Source organism: Protopterus annectens, chromosome 9.part0 (genome assembly GCF_019279795.1).
Source record: "Protopterus annectens isolate FY-2018-M chromosome 9.part0, PAN1.0, whole genome shotgun sequence".
In the NCBI taxonomy this organism is placed as follows: domain Eukaryota; kingdom Metazoa; phylum Chordata; order Ceratodontiformes; family Protopteridae; genus Protopterus; species Protopterus annectens.
Genome location: NC_056743.1, coordinates 634,434,891 through 634,457,498, shown reverse-complemented (window position 1 = coordinate 634,457,498; position 22,608 = coordinate 634,434,891). Strand labels below are relative to the sequence as shown.

Sequence of the window (22,608 nt, the reverse complement as noted above, 5' to 3'; positions counted from 1 at the left end):
AAGAGAGGTCATTGTGCCCCTCTACTCGTCACTCATCAGGCCCATAATTGAATACAATGCCCCTTTTGGGATGTACCTTACCCGACACCTGCAGCAACTGGAGAGACCCCAAAAGTTCCTCACCAAGAGGATCATGGGCTACAAACAGATGTCCTATGCAGCTCGACTAAAGAAACTCCAGCTCTACTCAGTTGCTTACCGCCTACTCAGAGGCGATCTATGCCTGACGTACAAAGCCATGTCAAACCCAGAATTAATGGACATGCTCCACCTCAAAATATCCAAGTCCCTTAGAGCTACACACTCCAGGGACCTAAACCTCAGCACAAAAATAAATAGGACATGCTGGAGGGACAGATTCATTTCCCAAAGGCTCCCCTCACTCTGGAATAGAATCCCAATTCATGTTAGACATAGCTCCTCGCTGAACCTCTTCAAGCGAAATTTGGACGCGTGGATGGGAAATCGCAAATTCACCCCTGGGATTTCTCTTGTGCCCCTGCTAGACAGAGGCACAGTAAACTAATCTTAAAAGGGTACCTTCTGTGACCTACTTTATAGAGGCACAGTAGGCTAATCTAATAGGGAGGCGGAAGCCAAATACACTCTGGCTAGGCTTATAAATGCCCTAGGGCAGATAGCCTAGTATCTACCTATGAACCTATGAACCTACTCAAGCCTGGAACAGTCTTATTTGCCCTCTGTGCCTAGAAGAGGAGCTGACACAAGATGAGACCAGGATTTTGCCTGCTTTGGAGAAACAGGCCATCATGTACTACATAAACCACCAGTGTGACAAGTGGTTGTACCACATGTACAAGGAAACATTATGGGCCTGGCAATGGGCCAAGGACAGGAGCATTGCTGTCATAGTCATTCACATCTGTAGGGGAGGGTTAAATGAGATGGCTGATTGTGTCACACAACTCAAGCTCTCTCCTGGAACTGGTGATAGAAAGAGAACATTTTAGTGGGGAATACTGGGAGTTGGTCACATCAGATTAACTGTTATTACTTGGAAGAACATGGTTCTGTAGGGAGGGATCATTATGTAGTGAATATGGCTTCCTAACAAAATTCTGATGGTTCTGTGAGTGCTTCACAAAACAGTAATCACAAAACTTTTTAAACACTTGAACGTAGAGCATATATGAAAATAAATTACATGTAAAAGATGTTTTTGCAGGTTAGAGGGTCCCACATACCCCCTGGTAGTTATATACTCCAACTTCAAGATCACATTGTCTTGGGGAAAACATAATGTCCAGAACAATGCAATATGCATCTTTAGTGTAACGTCCTCATAATCGCACACTAGCATAACATCTTCATAATCACATTCTAGCAGTCACCACTAAGAGTCAGTCATTAGTGCAGTGATGTTAAGGTTGGTACCTGGTGAACACATTATACCTTTTGAGAAAAGGAAGACTCAATTACACTTGTCTACCATTTCTTCTGATTCCATGCCTCCTAGCTAAATATAAGTCTTGGAATTATAGACTGTTATTTTATAGGGAGCCATAAGGAACAGATGTTCCATATGACTAATTCATGTTTCCTGCTGAAAGTGGTTTCAGAGCTGTCATTTAATTAGTCCATCTTAGCTGCCTTTGTTGTTTTCAAGATGAAATCCAGAGGGGGGGAGAGTTGTTTAATCAGCAAACTAACTGAACATTACCATATAAAATATAGTGGTAACTTCTTAATGAGATTTTCATTGTTAAGATAAGTGGAATGCCAGTGATGTGTGCCCTTTGCACGTGTGCTTTGGCTGCTGTTGCCTTGATGCATTTAAACAGCAACCCATCCTCTGTCCCATCTAATAGCCATTTCAGTGACACCATGGGCCAGATTCAGTAAAGCCTACACTAAGTGTACACGATATGTATTCAAGAACATTCTTATCACACTTTTTGTGCTTTCTAGTCACTCAGAAAGATTACACTAAGTGTACATGTAGTGTACGCTTTGTGGTAACATTTATGAATCCCTGTCAATATATTATTAAGAAAACTAAAATTAGGAGGAAGAGGGTGTGAATTATGTCTGTATTGTCTGTTTACTCAGAACAGCATACACTTAGTGTACACTTAGTGTAGGCATTATTGAATTCCTGAGCATATTTATTGATCCTTTGACTATATTGTGCAGGTGAATCAAGCCAATTTTAAGCATTTGTAAAGTATTTTACTTTAAAGGGAAGGTATTGTATGACTCCATAAAGTCTATTAGTGGTGATACCAAAGTTACAGAGTAAATTAACTATAAATACAGACATAAATTATATTCACCTTGCATAGTTTCTTTTCTCAGAGTAAAAGCACCACATACCATTGGATTGTTTTTCTTTGGTCTTTACCCTCGAACATAGGTTTTGACCAGCCCCATTCATCCTTGCTTCATTCGGGCTCACTTGGCTGCCCTACATTATCCCTAATTCCTACCTACCTACCCATACCACATCCACACTTATACTTTCCTCATGTCCACCTCTAATTACATTTTGTCCAATCCCCACTGTCATTTCATTAATCTACTAACCTTTCCTCCATTTCTTTGCCCTTCCCTACATCCCTCTACTTAATGTCACTCCTCTTAGTACCCTGCCTCCCCTCCACTTCTCATTAACTCCTTTCACTATCCTACTGTGTACTGACCAGTTCTACATCAAACATTCTGCTACCTTCCTTCTTTAGCATATTGTTCCTTCTCCTAACATGCTTTACAGCTTTGCAATCTACAACAGTAAAATTACACACAAAATAAATAAATAAATAAATAAAAAACACGGCTATCACAGCCTCTGGTTCTATTAATGTCTTTACCATCAGTTACCATGAAATTTCCCCTAGCAAATTTAACATCGTTCCCATCCACTACAACAAGCTGAAAGTACTCATATCTTTCCAACTACAAAATAAAAATAATATCCATCAAAGTAAATCATTCTATCATAAATTCTTTACCTCAGTCATCATTCAGTGAAGTGACATCTACCCTAACATGTGTCCTACTTTCCCTCCATCAAAAACCCTAAACTGTGTTAATGTAAACCTTCTTGGCATATGCAACAAAATTACAGACATACATGCCTGGATAACTCAGTATATCCCAGCTGTTTTAGCTGTCACATAAACATGGCTCAAACCTAATATACAAGACTCAGAATTTCTTCCTCCTGGCTGCAACATAATTACAGCAGACAGTGCACAAAAGAAAGTTGGTAGAATAGCCTAACTATATCGTAACTCCTACAGTCTTACTTCTTATTGTTATAGCCTTCCAAAATTTGCCACTTCTGAAAAGCTTATCCCCTTACATAGGTTAAAATAGGACAAAAAGTTTATGCATTGTTGTATTTTACATCCCACTTGGAAACATTTACATACTTGAAAACATACCATCCTGGATATCCAATACAATTGCTATTGAAACAATCACTTTAGGTGATGCTAACTTCAGCTGGCAGAATTTAGCGTCTGACTTCCCAGCCTCTAGTATGAACCATTGTGCTCACACAGCTTATTAGAACACCATCCAGTTATAAGAAAACTAATGACTAAGGCTCCATCCTTGACTGGATATTGGTTTCCAATCCTAGCAAATATATCAACGTTGGTACACTTTCAGACATACTTACCTGAATATGCCCTTAAAACCATTAATTTGCCCAAAGAACATAATTATAAAACAACCCACTATCTCTCAAAATTTTGTCAACAATTATTCATTGATTCATTAAAGCCATGGACTGGCCCACATTAAAACCCCTTCCTCTAGATGAAGTTGTTAATCATTTTAACTCTATAATTCTTAACAGCCTTAATAGCGTAGCTCCCACATGCACAACAAGAATCAAATATAGTCATCCTTTATGGCTTTCAATGCTAAGTAAAGATCTCATAACTGAGGGGGCAAGGCATGGAAAGATTGACAAAAGTATAAAACCCACACAAACTTACAACTTTTTAGGCAACTCTGTAAATAAGTAAGAAAGCAAGTATTCAAGAACAAAAAAACAATTTGACTCACTCCTGAAAAATAATTATAAACATAACCCCAGAAAATTCTGGTCATATATAACTTCCTTTCTCAACCTAGGACCTAAAAAAAGACCAAAGCCCATCACCTGAAACTTCCCCTACTCAAACAGCAACAATGTTTAGCACTTACTTATCAAAAGCATTTCCAGATTAACCTTAAGTACTGCATAACCATCCTCCTGTTCACCCCAAAACTCATATAACCCCTCTCCTACCACTTTCTCTTCTCCTAACACTACAGACTTTTTTCATCTTATCTCTAACCAAGCCTTGACAACCAACACTTCTTCCTTTAATGTAGAACCAGTCCCCACTTCCTTTATTACATAAGCTCAAACCCTGCTCTGCTTCTGCAGATAACTTCCCTCCGAAATACCTTAGACTAGCTGCAGAAGACATAACCTATTCAATTAGTATTCTTATAAATAGATCTGTTCATGAATTGTATGTCCCTACCTTATGGAAGAAGTCTTACATCATTGCTCTGCAGAACGGGGGCAACTACACTGACATCAAACTTTCATCCCATTGCCATTTTGTCTCCTGTCTCAAAAATTCTGGAAGAATGTGTTCATAAACTGCTTATTAACCACCTCCTTCATAATCAGCTGCTAACCACAGTATGTTTTTTGGCCAGCTCAAAGTACCACTACCACCTTATTATTCTTCACAGAAACTGTAAATAAAGCAAGGGATTCTGGTAAACTTGTATCTTCACTATTCATTGATCTGTCTAAGGCTTTTGATACTGTTTCTCATCCTAAACGTCTACATCAACTATCCACCCTTGGTCTATCACCACCCACATTGCAGTGGTTTGCTAGCTGTTTAGAGCTGCAGCCAATGTATTTCAGTATAGACTTTCACTAAGCACTACAGCTTGGATTTTAGTTCAGACTTCCTTTGGCACTTTGGTACTTCAGGACTTAGTGAGCAGGTCCTTGTTTCTGTTTTTGTCCCTGGTACTTCTTGGGATTCTTCTCAAAACTGATGCACTGTAGAGGTCATTTAATATCAAGTATAAGATAAGTGCTCACCATGACAGCTGACCCGAGAAAGGGGACCCCTGCTGTGCAGGAGCGGCCCTAGGTTAACTGGTTCACTAGGCAAAAGGGGTTCCACAGTGCCCCCCACCACACTACCTGGTGCCCCCATCCTGATTTACCCACACCAAATAAATATTGGAAAAGCACCCCTGCTAGACCGGCGCCCTAGGCGGACGCCTAGTTGGCATATGCCTAAGGCCGCTGTGCTGCTGTGTGTAGTTACATCTTTGCTCCTCTCCCCTGCATTAGATGGTCCCACCATTTTCCCAGCTGATTGCTTTTATTGGTAAACTGATCAGGTAGACACAGTGCAGTATTCTTATGTTTTCCAGGTGTTCTCACTCAGAGTGTGAGGTTGAACTGGTGAGCACAGGTGCTGAGTATACCCTTCTAGAAGGCACATGATGTCATTGTACATACTATCAGTCATATACTGAAACTGAATGCAAAAAAAAGCATCATCACCCCCTTTGGGGAGAGTGACGTCACCACAAATTATCATATTAATAACAAGGTCCTAAGCACGCAATCAGTCGTGAAGGACTTGGGCACCCAGGTTGATAACAACCTGACTTTTGACAATCATATTGCCTGTGTTGTACGGAAGGCTTTCTACGTGGCCCACCTCATTAATAATGGTATCTCATCCAGGGACAAGGAGGTCATAACATCCCTGTATATTTTCCTTATAAGACCCGTTATTGAGTACAGTGCCCCTTTCGGCATGTACCTCACAAAGCACGTGCAGCAGCTGGAGAGATCACAGTGGTTCCTCACTAGGAGAATCCAGGGCCTCAAACATCTACCCTACACAGACAGGCTAAAAGCAATTTCCCTCTACTCAGTCTCATACAGACTCCTCATAGGTGACCTCTGTCTGGCATACAAAGCAATCTCAGACTCTGCCTTGATGGAACTGCTGCATATCCGCAACTCAATCTCCACTCGAGTAACCTGCATGCGCAACCTCAACCTGGTCTGTGACATCAATAGTACTTGATGGGACAGATTTGTGTCCCAGAGACTCCCCTATCTGTAGAATAGACTCCCTCTCCACGTCAAGTAGAGTACCTCATTAACCCTTTTTAAGAGCAACCTGGATAACTGGTTGGGAAACAGAAAATACACACCTGGGATTCCACCTATGTTCCTGCTGGACATTGGGATAGGGTGCTGACTTGTTGGAACATGGACTAAATTCTTGGCTGTGCTTGTAAGGGCCTCAGGGTCAATAGCCTACAAACTTCTTATGATCCTGTATTCTTATATGTGTATTCATAAAGGGATGGAGAACACAATTCTTTCAAGCTTGATCCCGGGAAAGTGTCTACTGCAAAAGGCTTCCTTACAAATGAGTGGTTAAAGTGAGTTTGGTTCCCTTGCAGAGGATTGGCAAACTTTACTGTACATAAAATGACTGAAAGTTGAGGACAGAAAGCAGGAAAGAACGATACTAGGAAAGACTGAAACGTAATAATGGCAGACTAGATGTAGTGTATATAAGTGCAAGAAACAGATTAGATTGGTTGAAATTATGCTACATTTTAGAGTGTTTCTTACCTGGTATGAAAGGACCAGAAAGTCCTTTCATACCAGGTAAAAAAACACTCTAAAATGTAGCATAATTTCAACCAATCTAATCTATTTCTTGCACTTATATGAAAGGACCAGAAAGTAGAAGTCACGGTGGTACAGCGGTAGCATTGTCGCCTCACAGCAAGAGGTTCTCCCGTTCGATTCTTGGCTGGAGCACCTTCTGTGTGGAGTCTGCATGTCCTCCCTGCAGTCGAGTGGCGTTTGAAAGACATGCGTGAATGGGTGTGCCTTCGTTGTAGGTTGGGTGTCGAGCTGGCACCTTAAAAATCTACTTCCAATTATTAGCGGACCGAAGTTCCGCTGTGGCAACCCCTAACCGGGAAAAGCCGAAAGAAGAATAACAACATGAAAGGACCAGGAAATAGGATGGGACCAATGTCTTGGGATATCTCTGAGTGTTGTGTACTACAGAATTAGAATAACTATTTACTTAATAAATTTATAATATATTATATAACTGTATTACGTATAATATACTAATGTAAAGCAGAGTATGAATGTGTTAAGTTTTGATATGCTGGCTTCTGTATGTGTGTATAAAGTGTAGCTAGCTAATATACATAGATAAGACAGCATAAACTAGAAATATTACACATTTTACAGAAAGAGAATGTGTCACAAATAAATAAAGTTCTAGAGAGAGTGATAAACAAATGCACACAGTAGCAGAAAGTAAGATGGAAGATAAACAGTTTGGTTTCAGATCAGGATGCAACACAACCAACCCAATGTTTGCAGTGAGACAGATAGCTGAAAAGAAGTTAGAAATGAGGGAGGAGTCCAACTGGGCATTCCTAGACTTGGAGAAAGCATATGGCAGGATCCCATGAAAGCTGATTTGGGCAGTCCTGCGATGATGTGAAGTCCAGAAACATTTGCAGAATTAGTACAGACTGTGTACAAGGAACCTATGACACCAGTACGACAATATTTTGACTCACAGCAGAGTTCCCACTGGGAGTGAGTGTGCATCAGTGTTCATCTCTAAGTCTACTGCTGTTCATACTTTTGATGGACTACATTTGCAAACAAGTTGCTGGATGCAGATCAACAAAGTTGATGTATTCAGATGATGATGCATTACAGTCGGAGGAATGGACTACGAAACTGAAGGCACAAAGTGTGAAGCTGAGAGTAGGTAAGAAAGTTATCAAGGCAGCAAATGGGTGAAATCAGAAGAAGCTGAGAACTGAGATAGAAGGGAATATAGTGGAACAAGTTAAGAGCTTCAAGTACCTTGGATGGTGGTTGAGAAGGGAAGTTAACGTTCAAATCCCATGTGTTGCTGCTAACTGGCATGGAGTATCTGGGGTAGTTTGTGGCAGATGAATGCTAATGGATTAAGGAATGAGGGTATTAGAGAAGAAGCCAAAGTAGTGAAGTTCAAGGAAAACAGTTTATGGGGTTTGGTCACATGTATACGAAAGTAGATGATTTGTTAAAGCAAATGTGGGAGAGAGAGGAAAAAGAAAGAGGAAATGAGACATCCAACCAAGAGATGGATGGATTGCATAAGAGAAGCCGTGTGAGTAGGGCAAAACTGTGAAAAAGGCAGGAGAGTGGATGAGAATCGAGAAAGGTGATGACAGTTGATGCAATGAGCCCTGCCCATATAAAAATGGGAAAAAGGGGTTGATAATGAAGATAATAAGTTTCTGCTTTATTGCACGTAGAAATTATGTATTTATACCATGTCTGATATAGACTTGTTTTCAGATGTCTATCTTTCCCTTCATATTTCTGTTTTTAGGTATACTTTTTAATGAGTTTCATATATCTGAATATTTTATATCCGAGTGGATTATGGTGTTCTTTTTTTTAATGTTCCTTTTTCTTCTTTTTCTTTTGGCTGTTCCCATTAGGGATCACCACAGCAGATCATCTGTTTCCATTTCTTCCTGTCCTCTGTATATTGCTCTGTCACACCAACCACCTGCATGTCCTCTCTCACCACATCCATAAACCTTATCTTAGGCTTTCCTCTTCTCCTCTTACCTGACAGCTCCATCCTTAGCATCTTTTTCCCAATATACTGTGCATCCCTCCTCAGCACATGTCCAAACCAATGCAATCTCACCTCTGGCTTTGTCTCCAAACCGTCCAACCTGGGCTGACCCTCTAATATACTTATTCCTAATCCTGTCTACCATCGTCACACCCAGTGCAAATCTTAACATCTTTAACTCTGCCAGATCCAGCTCTGACTCATGCCTTTTTGTCAATGCCACTGTCTCCAACCCATATAACATAGCTGGTCTCGCTACCCTCTTGTAGACCTTCCCTTTCACTTACTGGGACCCGCCTGTCACAAATCACTCCTCACAGTCTTCTCCACCCACTCCAACTTGTCTGTACTCACTTCTTTACCTCTCTTCCGCACTCGCCATTACTCTGAACTGTTGATCCTAAGTATTTAAACTCATCCACCTTCCCCAACTGTACTCCGTGCATCCTCACCATTCCTCTATTCTCCCTCTCATTCACACACATATATTCTTAGTCCTGCTGACCTTTATTCCTGTCCTCTCTAGAGCATATCTCCATCTCTCCAGGGTCTCCTCAACCTGTTTCCTACTCTCACTACATATCACAATGTCGTCTGCAAACATCATAGTCATCTGTCAACCTGTCCATCACCACTGCAGATAATTAAGGGCTCAGAACTGATCCTTGATTTTATTCTAATAAATAGTAGGAATATATACATGCAGTCATACCTCTCAACTGTCCAGATTATTGCCTCATTTTTTTTGTCTGTTCCTCATAAAAATTATGTTTTTTGACAAATCATTGGGATGATCACAGGATTAAAGTCACTAAATAATGACATGCATTTGAGTTTTGGACTTCATATCCTTCAGAAAATGAATGTTAATACAAATCCTGTTATTCTAACACCTTTCTAACGTCATACGTTTATAAGAGCAATATTTAAAATTTGTCCCTATTTTTGGGCCTTCGTCCTCCCATGATGTCAGGCTTTGTCCAGATTTCTTGAGCTCAGAGGTTGAGAAGTATATATGCTGTTAATTTCCCATGTTTCAGATACAGTAATTTTATATACACACTACTATGCATGCTCTGGTAAACAGTCTTTGTATATGCAAAATCTACATTTAAGAAAATTGAAAACATATACATACACACACACACACACACACACACACACACACACATATATATATATATATATATATATATATATTTTTTTTTTTTGCAGGGAGCAAGCCATCTGCTTAGGCAGCCATAGGTGGTCAACTAAGCAGCTGTTGACCTAACACATGATCGGCTATTTTACTACCCATAAATACACACACACACACACACACACACACACACACACACACACACACATGTTTGTGTGTGTGTGTGTGTGTGTGTGTGTGTGTGTGTGTGTGTGTGTGCATGTGTATATGTACATATATATATATATATATATATATATATATATATATATATATATATGCACACACACACACATGTATGCATGTGTTTGTATATATCAAGTAGAAACAGGGTGCACTGACAAGTGCTTGATCAACAGGTATTTTCATTGATCTGTCTCCCCATTTTTATTTTCTCTTTTTTTCTGGGCTAATTTTAGGAAATTACCTCTGTGTCATGGGGAGTTGCATTTATATGTAGTTGATATTCCTGGAATTCTAAATTAGTTATGAGTGTATTCATCCAACCAGTCATTTGAATTGATTTGTTTACGTTATTTACAATGCATCTGATCTGGTAACTGGATTCTATACATCTCAACTATCAAGAATTTTGGAGAATGTCCAGATTTTTGCCTCATATTTTTGGTCTGCTCCTCATAAAATTTGTACTTTTCTAGGAAGTAATTGAGAATTGAAGTCACTAAATAATGATGGCCGTATTAGTTTCAGACTGCACATCCTTATGAAAATGCATACTCATGCAAAACCTGTTACTCTAGCAAATTTCTAAGTTTATAAAAGAAATTTTTAAAATCAGTTTTTTGCTTTTGTTCCCTCCATTATTTTTGACTTTGTCCAGAATTCCTGTGCAAACATGTTGAAATGTATGCTGGATTCTAAATATCATACTGCATTCTTGGAAAATGGTGGTTATCGGGACTCATAACAGCAGAATGTAGCAGCATAGTTTATTAGTAAAATGACCCTTTTGAATTATTTTGTAGAATGTTAATTGTCCTAATAATGCTTTTAGGAGGGCTGGATATTTTCACCACTTCAACATACTGAAGCCTGATAAAATTTGTTTGTAGGAGACTCAGTTTTGAGTTGCAAAATGCGCTAAAGCAAGTCAGGATATGATGTGCCTGAACTGCCTCCGCAGCTTTTTCTCTAAAAAAACTTATTTTGAATAGGTCTGCTGCACAAGATTTTAAGGTAATTCTCTAGTTGGCCCTGGGGGAGTTTTGGCTAGAATAACTGGGGTTTGGAAAGATAAAAGTCATAATATATTTTTCAGTATATTTCTACAGTGATTTTTTTTCTTTGATACAAGTGAAAAGCGATGAAGCTTGTAAGAATGATTTTGCAAATGGTGATGTTATAATAGCTGGAGATTTTAGTTTTATGTGCCACGGTAGTTACTGAAGAAGGTATTAGTTATGCAAAGGGTGATGCTATAATAGCTGGAGATTTTAGTTTTGTGTCCCACAGTTGTTACTGAACAATGCATTAGTTGAAGATTTAGTGCTGTTGACAAATACTGGCATTCTGTATGTGAATCTGAGGGACTTTTAGATGTGAAATGCCCACTAGGCAGTAGTACTGTTTTAGAACCTAGTGGCCTGTTTATCATTGGTCTGTATCTCACACAGAATTTTTACTTCCCTTATTAAACTGGTTTGGAATTTTTACTAGTGGTTACTGCTTCCCCTTTCTCAGATCATGGATACTTGTACTGATTTAACATTAACATGCAAGTTAAATACCCCTAGAAAGTTCCATTTGTCTCCTTTTTGTACTACCCTCCCAAGATTCCCTGATAGCTGAATGAACAAGTGTCTTTATCTGACAAGGCTCATGAAAAAATCAAAACTTTCAGTGTTTTGTGCTCAATGATTTGCTTTTATTATTTTTATGCAAAGCTTTTGAGTCAGAAATAACGAATACATATTTGTTACTTATTTCATTTAATTTATTAAGCTTAACATTAACACTCAAAACTTGCATTCATAATTTAAAAGATTCATGCATGGTCAGGCTAGACATATATGTATAGATCACAGAAAAGTGGAACAGAATATTACCTCTAATAGATAAAAAAAACCTCTCCTTTACCATAACATCTAAGGATGGCACCACCATCTCCCCTTCTAACCACATCAAACCTCTTGGCATTGAAATAGACAATAATCTCCACTTTGATGTTCACATCTCACATACCATAAAACAAGTACACAAAAAACTAGACTCCCTATACAGGTATAAGTCATTTCTCTCACAAAAAGCAAGAGTCACTCTTGCACAAAGCCACCTCCTCTCAACTCTATTATACGCAGCACCAATCTTTACCCAAATCAGACAATGTGATCTAGACAAACTAGAATTATGCTACAATAAAATAGCCACGTTTGCTACTAACTCAACTTATAGAACCCATCACTGTGCTGCACTAAAAGAACTAAAATGGCTTAAGCTACCACAGCTACTTAACTATCACCAGCTGGGCACAGCCTACAATATTTTCAAATATCCTGGAAAAAAAACCCTCATTATCCAACCTACTTAGTATCTTATACTGCAAACCGGTACCTAAGATCCAGTGAAAAATCTCTCCTCTCCATCACCAAGGCTAACAATAATGCAGGGAAAGCGCTCTTCTCCCACACCGTTGCCAGAAATTGGAACTCTCTTCCCCTATCCGTGTCCACTGCCCCCTCCACATCCATATTCAAAAACCTCCCTCAAATCGCACCTTCTTAGTATCTGGTTATGCCCTTGTATCACATAACCCTACCCATACTACTATTAACTCCCCAAATTCCTCTCTGATCACATGCTGGAGCTCTGATCCCCTGTAGGCTTGGTCATCTGAAAGGGTACTTTTAACTGTAGAATCTTACTTGATATATTTTCTTTTCTTACCAATGTATAGCTGACATTGTCTTTTTACCCATGTTCTATATCTTCTTTCACCTGGAGTGTTTTTATTAATTTCTTGTTATATTACTATGCTCAGCATACACAATGTAACCTGTTTTGTGTGTTATGCTGGATGTACTGTATTTGTATAACTTGATGTTGGAGCTTTTCTCCCTGGGCCTCCGCTGAAAATGGACCTGGTCCAGTCGGAATTTCCCAGTTAACAAATGTAAAATAAATACATAAATAAATTTTAGCTGAGACTGTACAATGTATTTGCTGAATTTTTATAACAGTGTTAACATGTACCTACAGACATTGCAGAGCAGGTCTTATTTCAAGGGGAATTTTGATATTTGCATACCTTCATCTAAATACTAGAGGATAGCTGTTGAGAATTCAGGACAAATACAATTGCATGTGTAGCTTTCAAACCGGAAAAGGTGAGAAGATGCCGTAACCATAGTCTGTAATGTGAGTAGTTACAAAATTGAGAAAGTCAACATGAATGAAAAATGAGTATGAGCAATGTTTCCTAGTATCAGTTATGTCGTGAGAAGATTATTTCTTTCTTAATTATTTCTACGTTTTGCTTACACAGGTGGTTTAGTCTGCAGAGGAGTCCTGTCCATCATGTCGAATCATAATGTTGACACCTTCATATCTCTGTCTTCACCTCAGATGGGACAGTATGGAGGTGAGTCTGTGCCAACAAGGAAACATGTTAGTGAAATCAAACCACATCTATGAAAAGCTGAGATGGGAGATGTAAAGGAGCTGCTCATAGGGTTTGAAATGAGCTTGCTACACCCACCAACAGGCTGCATATAGTTACAGTTTTACTAGCTAGAACAGAAGACAAACGCAGACTGGCTGCATTAGTTCAGAGAGCAGACAACACTACCAGGCAGGACCTTTCCATGTCTGGATTACATACATACATACATATATTTCAAGCACAGGTATTAATGCCCTTCAAGCTTGCCAATATACCAAAATACGTGTTTCCATAATAAGTGTCCAAGCTGTTCTTAAAAATATCTGAACTAGTGCTTGCTTTAATGTAATTTGGTAGTCTGTTCCATGTATCAGCTGCTCTGTCAGAGAACCAATTAGTACACTTCTCATTCCTATAGAATCTTCTACACAGGTTGTCTGATGATTCTCTACTACTTTTTGTTAACCCCAAGCATTCCCAGAAGAAGTTGTCACTAAATGCCATATATACCTGAATAAGATCTTCTCTTAGATATCTGTAAGAGACACTGTACAAGTTCATATATTTTAGTCTTTCATAATAATTTAAATTTTCACATCTGTGGAGACCCTTGGTATATTTCTGTTGTACTCTTTCCAGTTTTACTCATGCTTGTTTTCTTACAGGGTTTCCATATTGTTATTCCATACTCCAGTTTGGGTCTAATGTAACTAACAAACAATGACTTCATTATTTTTGATTTCCTATACTCTATAAATCTTTTTATACAACCTATAGTTCTATAACTATCGTTAACCAATTGGTTGATATGATTAGAAAAACTCATAGCTGAATCTACCCATATATCCAGGTCCTTAAATGAGTCTATAGTTTCAATCACTGTGGGATGTATTAATATTCACCTTTCCATTTATGTCTACCAAATCTCATATGCTTAGTTTTTAATGTATTTATCAGCATATTATTCTCCTGTGCCCAAGTGGTCAGTTTAGACAAGTTATTTTGCAGACATGCCTTATCTGTAACACATGTAATCAGTTTACCCAATTTCAGGTCATCTGCATATAGACTGTAGAGCACCTCAGATGAAAAAGTTAAGTCTGAAAGATACAATCTAAACAAGTAAGGGCCTAGGACAGAGCCATGTGGGACACCCTGACTGTAACCAGGGATTTTGCCTGCCCAGTTGCCATGTCCTGTTTGTAAGCCATGCAGCTATCCATCTTATCAAGAGTACATCAGTACCTACTTGTAGTAATTTATTGATCAGTGTTTTGTGTCTGACCCTGTCAAATGCTGAAGTTAAAGCTATATAAATTACATCACAGCACAAGTTTTCATTCATAGCTCTTATTATATTGTTATAGAACATCATGTTACAGGTGATAATAGATCTGTTTTCAACATGTGCATGCTGATAATATGGTTTCAAGTCCCAACCTATCCAGTTCTGACAGTAACTTATCCAATATTACCTTCCCCATTATTTTTCCACAACATGAAAGTAGACTTAAGGGTCTATATGGCTCTAGGTTTGTCCTACTCCCCTTTCCCTGAAAAACAGGTTTAATAAGTGCATGTCTCCAATCTTGAACAATCTCCCCATATTTATATGACCTAATGAATAATAGATATTATGGTACTTTAAGTTCTTGCTGAAGTGTTCTCAGGTCATTATTCCTAATTCTGTCTCCTCCCTGTGCTTTGTTTGTATCCAGTTTATGCAGTTCCTTTTCAATATAATCTAATTTGATCCCATTGTCTGGGGTTACCTGGCTGTCACTAGGACAACTTCCCACCCCATTTGTGAAGCCAAACTGTTTTGCATAAGATTTTGTAAATATATCTATAATCTGTTGTGTCTGAGAATAAATTTTAGAATCTGCACACAGTTTATCAATTTGTGTCTTTATTCTTTCCACGTCTTATTTATCTACAAAAAGGTTTCCTATTATGCTCAATATCTTTTTATAAATTTTCCTCAATTTTTTTTTATCTTGTCTCACACTATGCTTAATCTGTTTATCCAGCTTGTTTATTTCAGTTTTCAAAGTTGTAGTTCGACCTGTCTTCCATTTCTTATATTTTTTGTCTCTCACCTTAATCAGTTATCTTGTTCTTATGGAAATCTTTCCGCCTAATGTTGTATGCCTAGATCATAATGTTAAACATTTTTTTGATTTTTTTTTTGCACTCTGTTTCTCTTTCAGAACTTTCCACATTCCATATGCAGTTTTTCCACTGAACATCTCACTCCAATTAGTTTTACATAGTGACTGTTTTCCTTCCTTCCATGACTGCGGTGGTGGTGCTGCGGTAGCATTGTCGCCTCACAGTAAGATGTCCTGTTCGATTCTCAGCTAAAGCGTCTTCTGTGTGGAGACGTGCGTGAATGGGCATACCTTCATTGAAGATTGTGCGTCAGAGCTGGCAACTCGGTACGTAAAAATCTACTGCCAGTCATTAGCGGACCAGAGTTCCGCTGTGGCAACCCCTAACCGGGAAAAGCTGAAAGATACAACAACTGTTTTCCTTCCATATAATCTGTAATTAACCTTTTATGCATTGGCTTAGATTTCAGTTTGGCAGAATTATCTAGTAACAAATTAACCTTTATAACCCCATGATCACTGCACATCAGTGGTATTAAAACTTGACTTGAAGTTACAGAAATTTTTTTTGGGAACACAAACAGTGTCTAGTATGTTTTATCCCCTGGTAATTGTTTTTACAATCTGAAGCAATTGTTGTTCCTGACTATACGCTGTGAATAATTTCTTTACTAACGTTATTGAGTCAGTATCATTCCAGTCTGTTTCTGGTAAATTTAAGTCCCCAGCTAATATTATTCTTCCCTCCTGTGATTCTTGCAAGAAATGTATGAATTCCTCTAGGTCATCTGCACTTGACTTTGGTGGTCTATACACTCCAACAGTTGTTATGTATTCTAAGGTTGTCTTTATTGTCACAGTTACACAGTCTATAGTATTGGTATCATCACTGAACGTGTAATTATCACAGGTCTCATAGCTGTCTTTAATCCCTGTCATAACACCTCCACCTGATTTTTTGTTAGAATGTCTGTTACAGTAAAAATATTATACTCTGACAGAACTGGTTTCCAGTCATTGTTCTTTAACCATGTTTCACAAACAATAACAACATCAACCTTATGGGAGCATAGCAAATTTTCCAATAAAAATATATATATTATTAATGCTCCTAGGTTTAACAACCATCAGAGATGCATCAAATGTTGCTATCTGTGGACTGTTAAATTTTCGACATGGCAAAAATCCTGCCTTGTGTTTGTGAAATATTGCAAAATATCTGCTGCAAAAATTCTCTTCCCTGATCTAGACAAATGCACACCATCCTGTCTGAACACGTGTGCCCAAAACAAGGCTTGGGTGCTCTACACATTTCCATTTTTTCCATGTAGTTATTTACCCAAAAAAATCTTTTCATTCACAGTGACCTGACTATCCTTTCTACAGGTGATTTGTGAAAAATACGTCCTAACACCAATACAAGCAATACTATCTAAGAGGGCTGTCAGTCCCCTACTAACAGAGAATTCTTGCACGTGACATCATTTGTACCAACATGAATAAAAACAGATCCATAATTCCCTACATTAAGGTGTTCCAATGTTTATCTCATACTTGTGTTTTAACAGTGAAGGTTTCTCAGATAAGGTTCATTTATGCAGTATTTTTTTTTCAAAAAAAGCAGTACTTTTTCAGATATATATGTTTTCATGCTGTTATTTTTTTTGGGTCCCTCCAGAGACATCATTTTTTCCTGGCCTGGCCTCCAGTACTCCATGTCTATGCCAGGATTACCAGCTCATCTCTGACACCCCCAGACTTACTTCGCTGTTGCTAGGGTCAGTTGTGAATCCTAAGTGTGGCCTGGAGGCTTGTCCATCTCCGCTTCTGTCCTTGGGGTTCTTTTAGATGCCCTATCCTCTCCCTGCTTTAACTCCTTGCCATCATGTCATTCACTTCCAAGCCTCAAATACAACCCCAACAGAAAATTACCACTTTCACTGTCATGGGAACGTGCTTTTATGGATGAATCAAGCCCCAATATGGGCACATGGTAATTATCTTTTCTTTGTGGGTATAACAGTTTTTTTTACTAGTAATAGTAACCAGAAATAAAATATCTCAGTTGACTCCCTATACTCCAACTACATTGCAAAAATCTGGAATGCCATACTCCTTAGCATAAGAACTACAGTCAACAAAGTCAATTTCAAAAAGCTTCTCAAAACCCATTTAGCTAGCTCTTGGATATGCACCTGTTCTGACCCAGGCTAAACTGCTTACATAACATATACAGATTATTTGCGAAGCCTGAGTCCTACACAGAAAAACATACCTAGGATGTTATTCACATAAGGCTAACACTATCACTTGTGTCCAATAATAGTCTCTTTTTTCACTGTAATATGTACACCATTTTAATATATTTCACTACCCCTAAAATCAAATCCTGGGGTATATACACTATCTTAGTATGTCTCCCTACCCTAAAACCAAATCCTGTAATAGTATATGACAATCAACTTTATATTGTACTAAGTGAACCACTTCTCATGTTCACTTACCTTTTTGAAAACTTAGCTATGCTATTCAAGATTAACCAATACAAGTCTGACTCAGCCTTTTTATTTCTATTTCTTATTCTTTCTTATTTCAAGGTGTTATCACTGTCACTTGTCTATCAGAATGTATCTCAGTCAACTGTATAATGTGTTATATATTAGTACCGAATAATTTAACCACTTCTAATTGTGCATGACAACAATTTTATAATGTATTAAAGATAAGCTTTCTGTTGTACACCTACTGTAATACATTCTTCCTATTTGTATAATCCTGTACTGTTAATAAAGTAAAGCAATACTTCAGGTTCTATGTATTTTGAAGGGATTTTTAGTATACGATTGCCTTTGGCTGGATTTGCGTAATATAGACTATTAAGGAGTTTTTTATTCATACAGAAGTTATTGTGAGGCTATTTTTAGTATACTAAAATGTGCAAGATTGGATTTGACAGGTGGATTTGATTTAGTTTAGAACTTTGTAAATTGTTACTGTGGAAAGTTTTCCAGATAAGTTCACCTTATAAGACAACAGCATCCAGTAGTTTAATTGCTGCAGTTTGGAAAACTAATCAGTAGAAAATTAATGTATTGGTTTGTTTTATGCAAGACTGGTTGAAAATGTTGAAGCATGTATATTTTGGATAGGACTAAAGTAGTTAAAAAAAAGGGTCTCGTGAAGTCACAGAAAGTCTCTTTCTTGTATCTAGCCAGTGATAATTTATACAGCATTCCTTGTAGTTTGGTGGTTTGCACCCAGTAAAGGAGAATGCCCTGGCTAAATTTCACCCAGTAGTATAAATAACACCTTTGCTAATCCCAGAAAAGGCGACTAACCTGGTCAACAGTGGATAAATAAATACAGGGCATTAGCAGAATAACCTTATCCATTTTAAATGGATCGTGTTATTATTGCCATTTCACCTAAACAGTACTGAAAGACATTGATATCCACTTTACCATCTACCATTAGGTCCTGCATTATTTGATATTTTTAGAAAAAATACCATCTCAGATCTTTTAGTGTTACCAGCTGTGTTCCTTGTCTGAATTTGCACCAGACCAGTTAAGGGAAACAAAGCAATCTCCTCTTGATGGGGAGAGAGTAAAAGCTGGGAAAATATTGCACAGAAGTAGGTGCTAAAGCTCTGTAGGTTAGTGTAGGTGGTGCAACATTTTGTCCAAAAGAAATGCCATCATTAAAGAACTGAATTTCATCCAAAGTATATGAAGGTTTACACTTTTTGATGACCTGTTCTTCACTAAATGTCTTTTTGGTAAATATGCAGATGACATTACAGGTTTTGTGAAGTAAAAGCAAGCTGTTCTGTAAAACAGATGATCTGATGTTGTCAATCTTCATTCATTCCTGAACTGTTGGGTCTTGGCTCCTTCCTTGTAACCGGCTTGGCCATTTATCAAGCTTGTGCCAGCCAGAAACTCTCAAGCTAAGGCTACCCACAGTGCCTCTCTTCCCTTCCCTTCAGATGTCGTTTGCCGCATAGAATTTCGGACCCGTCAGCCATGCTTTCAGTTAAGTGCTAACCTTTTTCTTCTGATATATTCTCATAATTTTTCTCTCTTAACTCTAAATTAGTTACTTAGTTGATTCTTATATGTTACTGACTTGTCTGGTTGAGTGAGAGTGCTGTTTATCCCCTTTTACCTTATCAGTATATACTCTCTTACCATCGTTGGTATACGCCCCTCCCTTCCCTCTTACCTCTGATAATTCTGTCAATACCATCATCGGTATTCCCCTTCTCTCCTTTACCCCTTGCGGGTATTTTTTTATTTTGCTTCCATTGTTGGTACAGCCCTTTAAAAAAATGTTTTCTTTACTTGTTTCTTCTCTTACGTCTTCTGTGTGTGTGACTAAGTTGTGTTTGTGAGCATGCCTTCTTGTTTTAAAAATTAAAATAATGGCTGAGAAGCATAAGGGAACCACTGGTTTCAAACAGTGCGAAGGATGTGGCAGAAAGATGCCCAACTTGATGCCCAACTCAGATGGGCATCTTTCTTGTGTTTTTTGGAGGTGTCACATTTAGAGGTTCAGCCGCCTTGTGAACTCTGCAAGGGATTCGGCGCTAGAACCTTTGCAGAGAGGCACAACAAATTAATCCTCATAGGGCTACTAAAATGTCCTTTTGGTGAGGCTTTGTCTGAGGTGAAGATGTCAAAGTCTCCCAAAAAGGAATAAAAAAAGCGGAGCCACTCTGTTTCAGCATCTCCTAAATCCCAAGAATCTAAATCATTCAAGGACCAGACCTCTTCTCATACCTCAGAACCGAGGCCTAAGATTCAAAAATCGACACCTGCTACTGTCTCGGCACCGGAGCCTACAACTTCCCCCACAGTGCCAATAACTACTGAACCTGTGAAAGCCGCCTCTGTACCTACACCTTCGTTGGTACCTGTGACCCTCTTGGCACCAACAATAGTTTCCCCAGTAAAACCAGTCACTTCACCCCCCCCCAAAACAAATCATTGGTCAGCCAACCACGGTGCCAAAGGTCGAATCCTTACCCAGGACTAGGTACTGTCCATGTAGTGACCCCTTCCTTGGTCAACAATTGTGTCCCTTTGTTGAATGCCTGGAATCTCATTAGAGGATGTCCATCCATTCCACCAGGAGCCTTTCAGAGCTTGATGTAGTCAGAATAGTGGATCAGCTCTTGGTGGCCAGAGGTCTCCCTGTCCCATCTAGGACCTCTCTCTCTCCCATCTGGATCTGAGGCTATTCTTCAAGGACTCCCACTTATCTTCCTCCTCCAACCTCTCCGCAGGTCTTGGAGCCCTTGTCTTCGACTTTTCCGGTGCCAACTACTTCAGTACCAATGGTGGACCTCACCTTGGTTCTGGAACCGACTCTGTGGTCGGCGGCTCTGCTGGAGCAGACTCACCCACAGGACCATGACTTGGCTGCCGGCTCCGGGATCCCTAGTTCGCCTCCAATTTTTTGCCATCTAAGATTACTGGTGCTCTGAGAGTTTCAAGTCCTCTCACAGCTCCTTCTCTGGAGGTGGGCTCATCGAAGCAGGGTGTGACCCCGGTTCCAAGGTTGTCTTTCTTGGTTCCAGGCTCCCATACCTCTTCAGGTGGGCCTGCCTTTCAGATTATGGAGAGAGCTGTCACCTCAGCAGGCTCGCAGTTGGCACCATCCCCATCAGAGTGTCACATCTATGTATCCTCTGGCTTGCAGCTGTCACAATGTGTTACATCTGGGCAGCGGGTGACACCCTGCTGCAGGGCACCCTCTCCTCGGAGTCCTCCTCAGATCTCCCCCCTGAGGAGCCACCCAGTAAGAGATCATGCAAGAGGAAACACCTAGATTCTCCAGAACAATCTGTCACTGAGGATACAGATTATGATGAAGGGGTAGGATCCCCATGGTCACCCCCTGAAGATGTCTCCTTTGAAGACATCCTGGAAATCTTAAAACAGAGGGGTGATGGAAGCCCACAAACCCTTCCTCTGAGGAATATGTTTTTTTGCAGGCCTTTTGTGCCTGGAACTCTACTTCTTGGCTGACCCCACTTCCTGATGAATTGGTCAAGCTCATTGTGCAGCATGCATGGAAGGCCCCTGAAACTATACAGCCAATCCCCAGGAGACCGTACAAAATTCTCTCCAAACCCGAAGATCACCCCAGCTGGTTCAAAGGTCTAGCGACTGCTGCAAAGAAGGAACATGCTGAGGAGAGTCCTGCTGTCCATCTTCCAAACCAAGAGTCTAGGACAATGGACAGATTCGGGAAGCAGGTCTATGTGTCATCGACCTTTGCCATATGGTCATTGAATTTTTTGGCCCATTTCACACAACTTCAAAGGGATCTGATAACGGTGCTTTCAGAGACCTTGGCAGGAGCAGTGTCTGATGAGGTACGTGATAAGGTTGCTTCCCAGCTTGCGACCCTTGAATCGATATCCAACTTGTCCATGTGGCTTAGTGTGCATGCAGTTGAAGGGATGGCCAGGGCAGTGGGTACAAGCGTTGCCATTATGTGTCATGCCTGGATGCACTTATGTGACTTTGTGGACCCTTTCAAGTCTGACTTTATCAAAGCTCCGGTAGATGCTACCTCATTGTTTGGCCCAAAAGTCAGAAACACATTAGCCAGGTATGAGAAGGATGGAAAGGCCCTTTCTTCTGTGGGGGTACATTTTTCCACTTCCCAGCAACCTTACTCCAGGAATCAGAGGAGTGGAAAGATGCGGTTCAAGAAGTCCCAGGGGTCTTTTCACGACACACATAGTGAGTATTCTCCCTGGGGCAGAGGGGGGGGGGACTCTTCGAAGGGGGTCAGAGTAACCAGGGTTCCAGAGATTCTTTCTCTGGACAACCCTACCAGTGCTCCTGAGCAGCGGCTTGATTGCTTACCTCTGGAGGCAGTCAAGGGAAGATTTTTCTCTGCATCACCTAGCCTGACACACAGTAACATCAGATTCGTGGGTGCAGACGGTAATTACCAGAGGTTACCGTATCCCCTTCAGTCTTTATCCCA

General features: G+C 39.6%; 1 protein-coding gene across 3 annotated transcripts in view; it reads left to right on the top strand.

Annotated features, from left to right (window-relative positions):
• Positions 1 to 22,608, top strand: part of PPT2 (palmitoyl-protein thioesterase 2) — a 361,371-nt gene that overhangs the window by 192,168 nt on the left and 146,595 nt on the right. For all 3 annotated transcript variants that reach the window (XM_044083205.1, XM_044083204.1, XM_044083206.1), the window contains one exon: positions 13,376 to 13,471. In XM_044083205.1, coding sequence (XP_043939140.1) covers positions 13,376 to 13,471 — 96 coding nt within the window. The remainder of the gene's footprint in view (positions 1 to 13,375; positions 13,472 to 22,608) is intronic.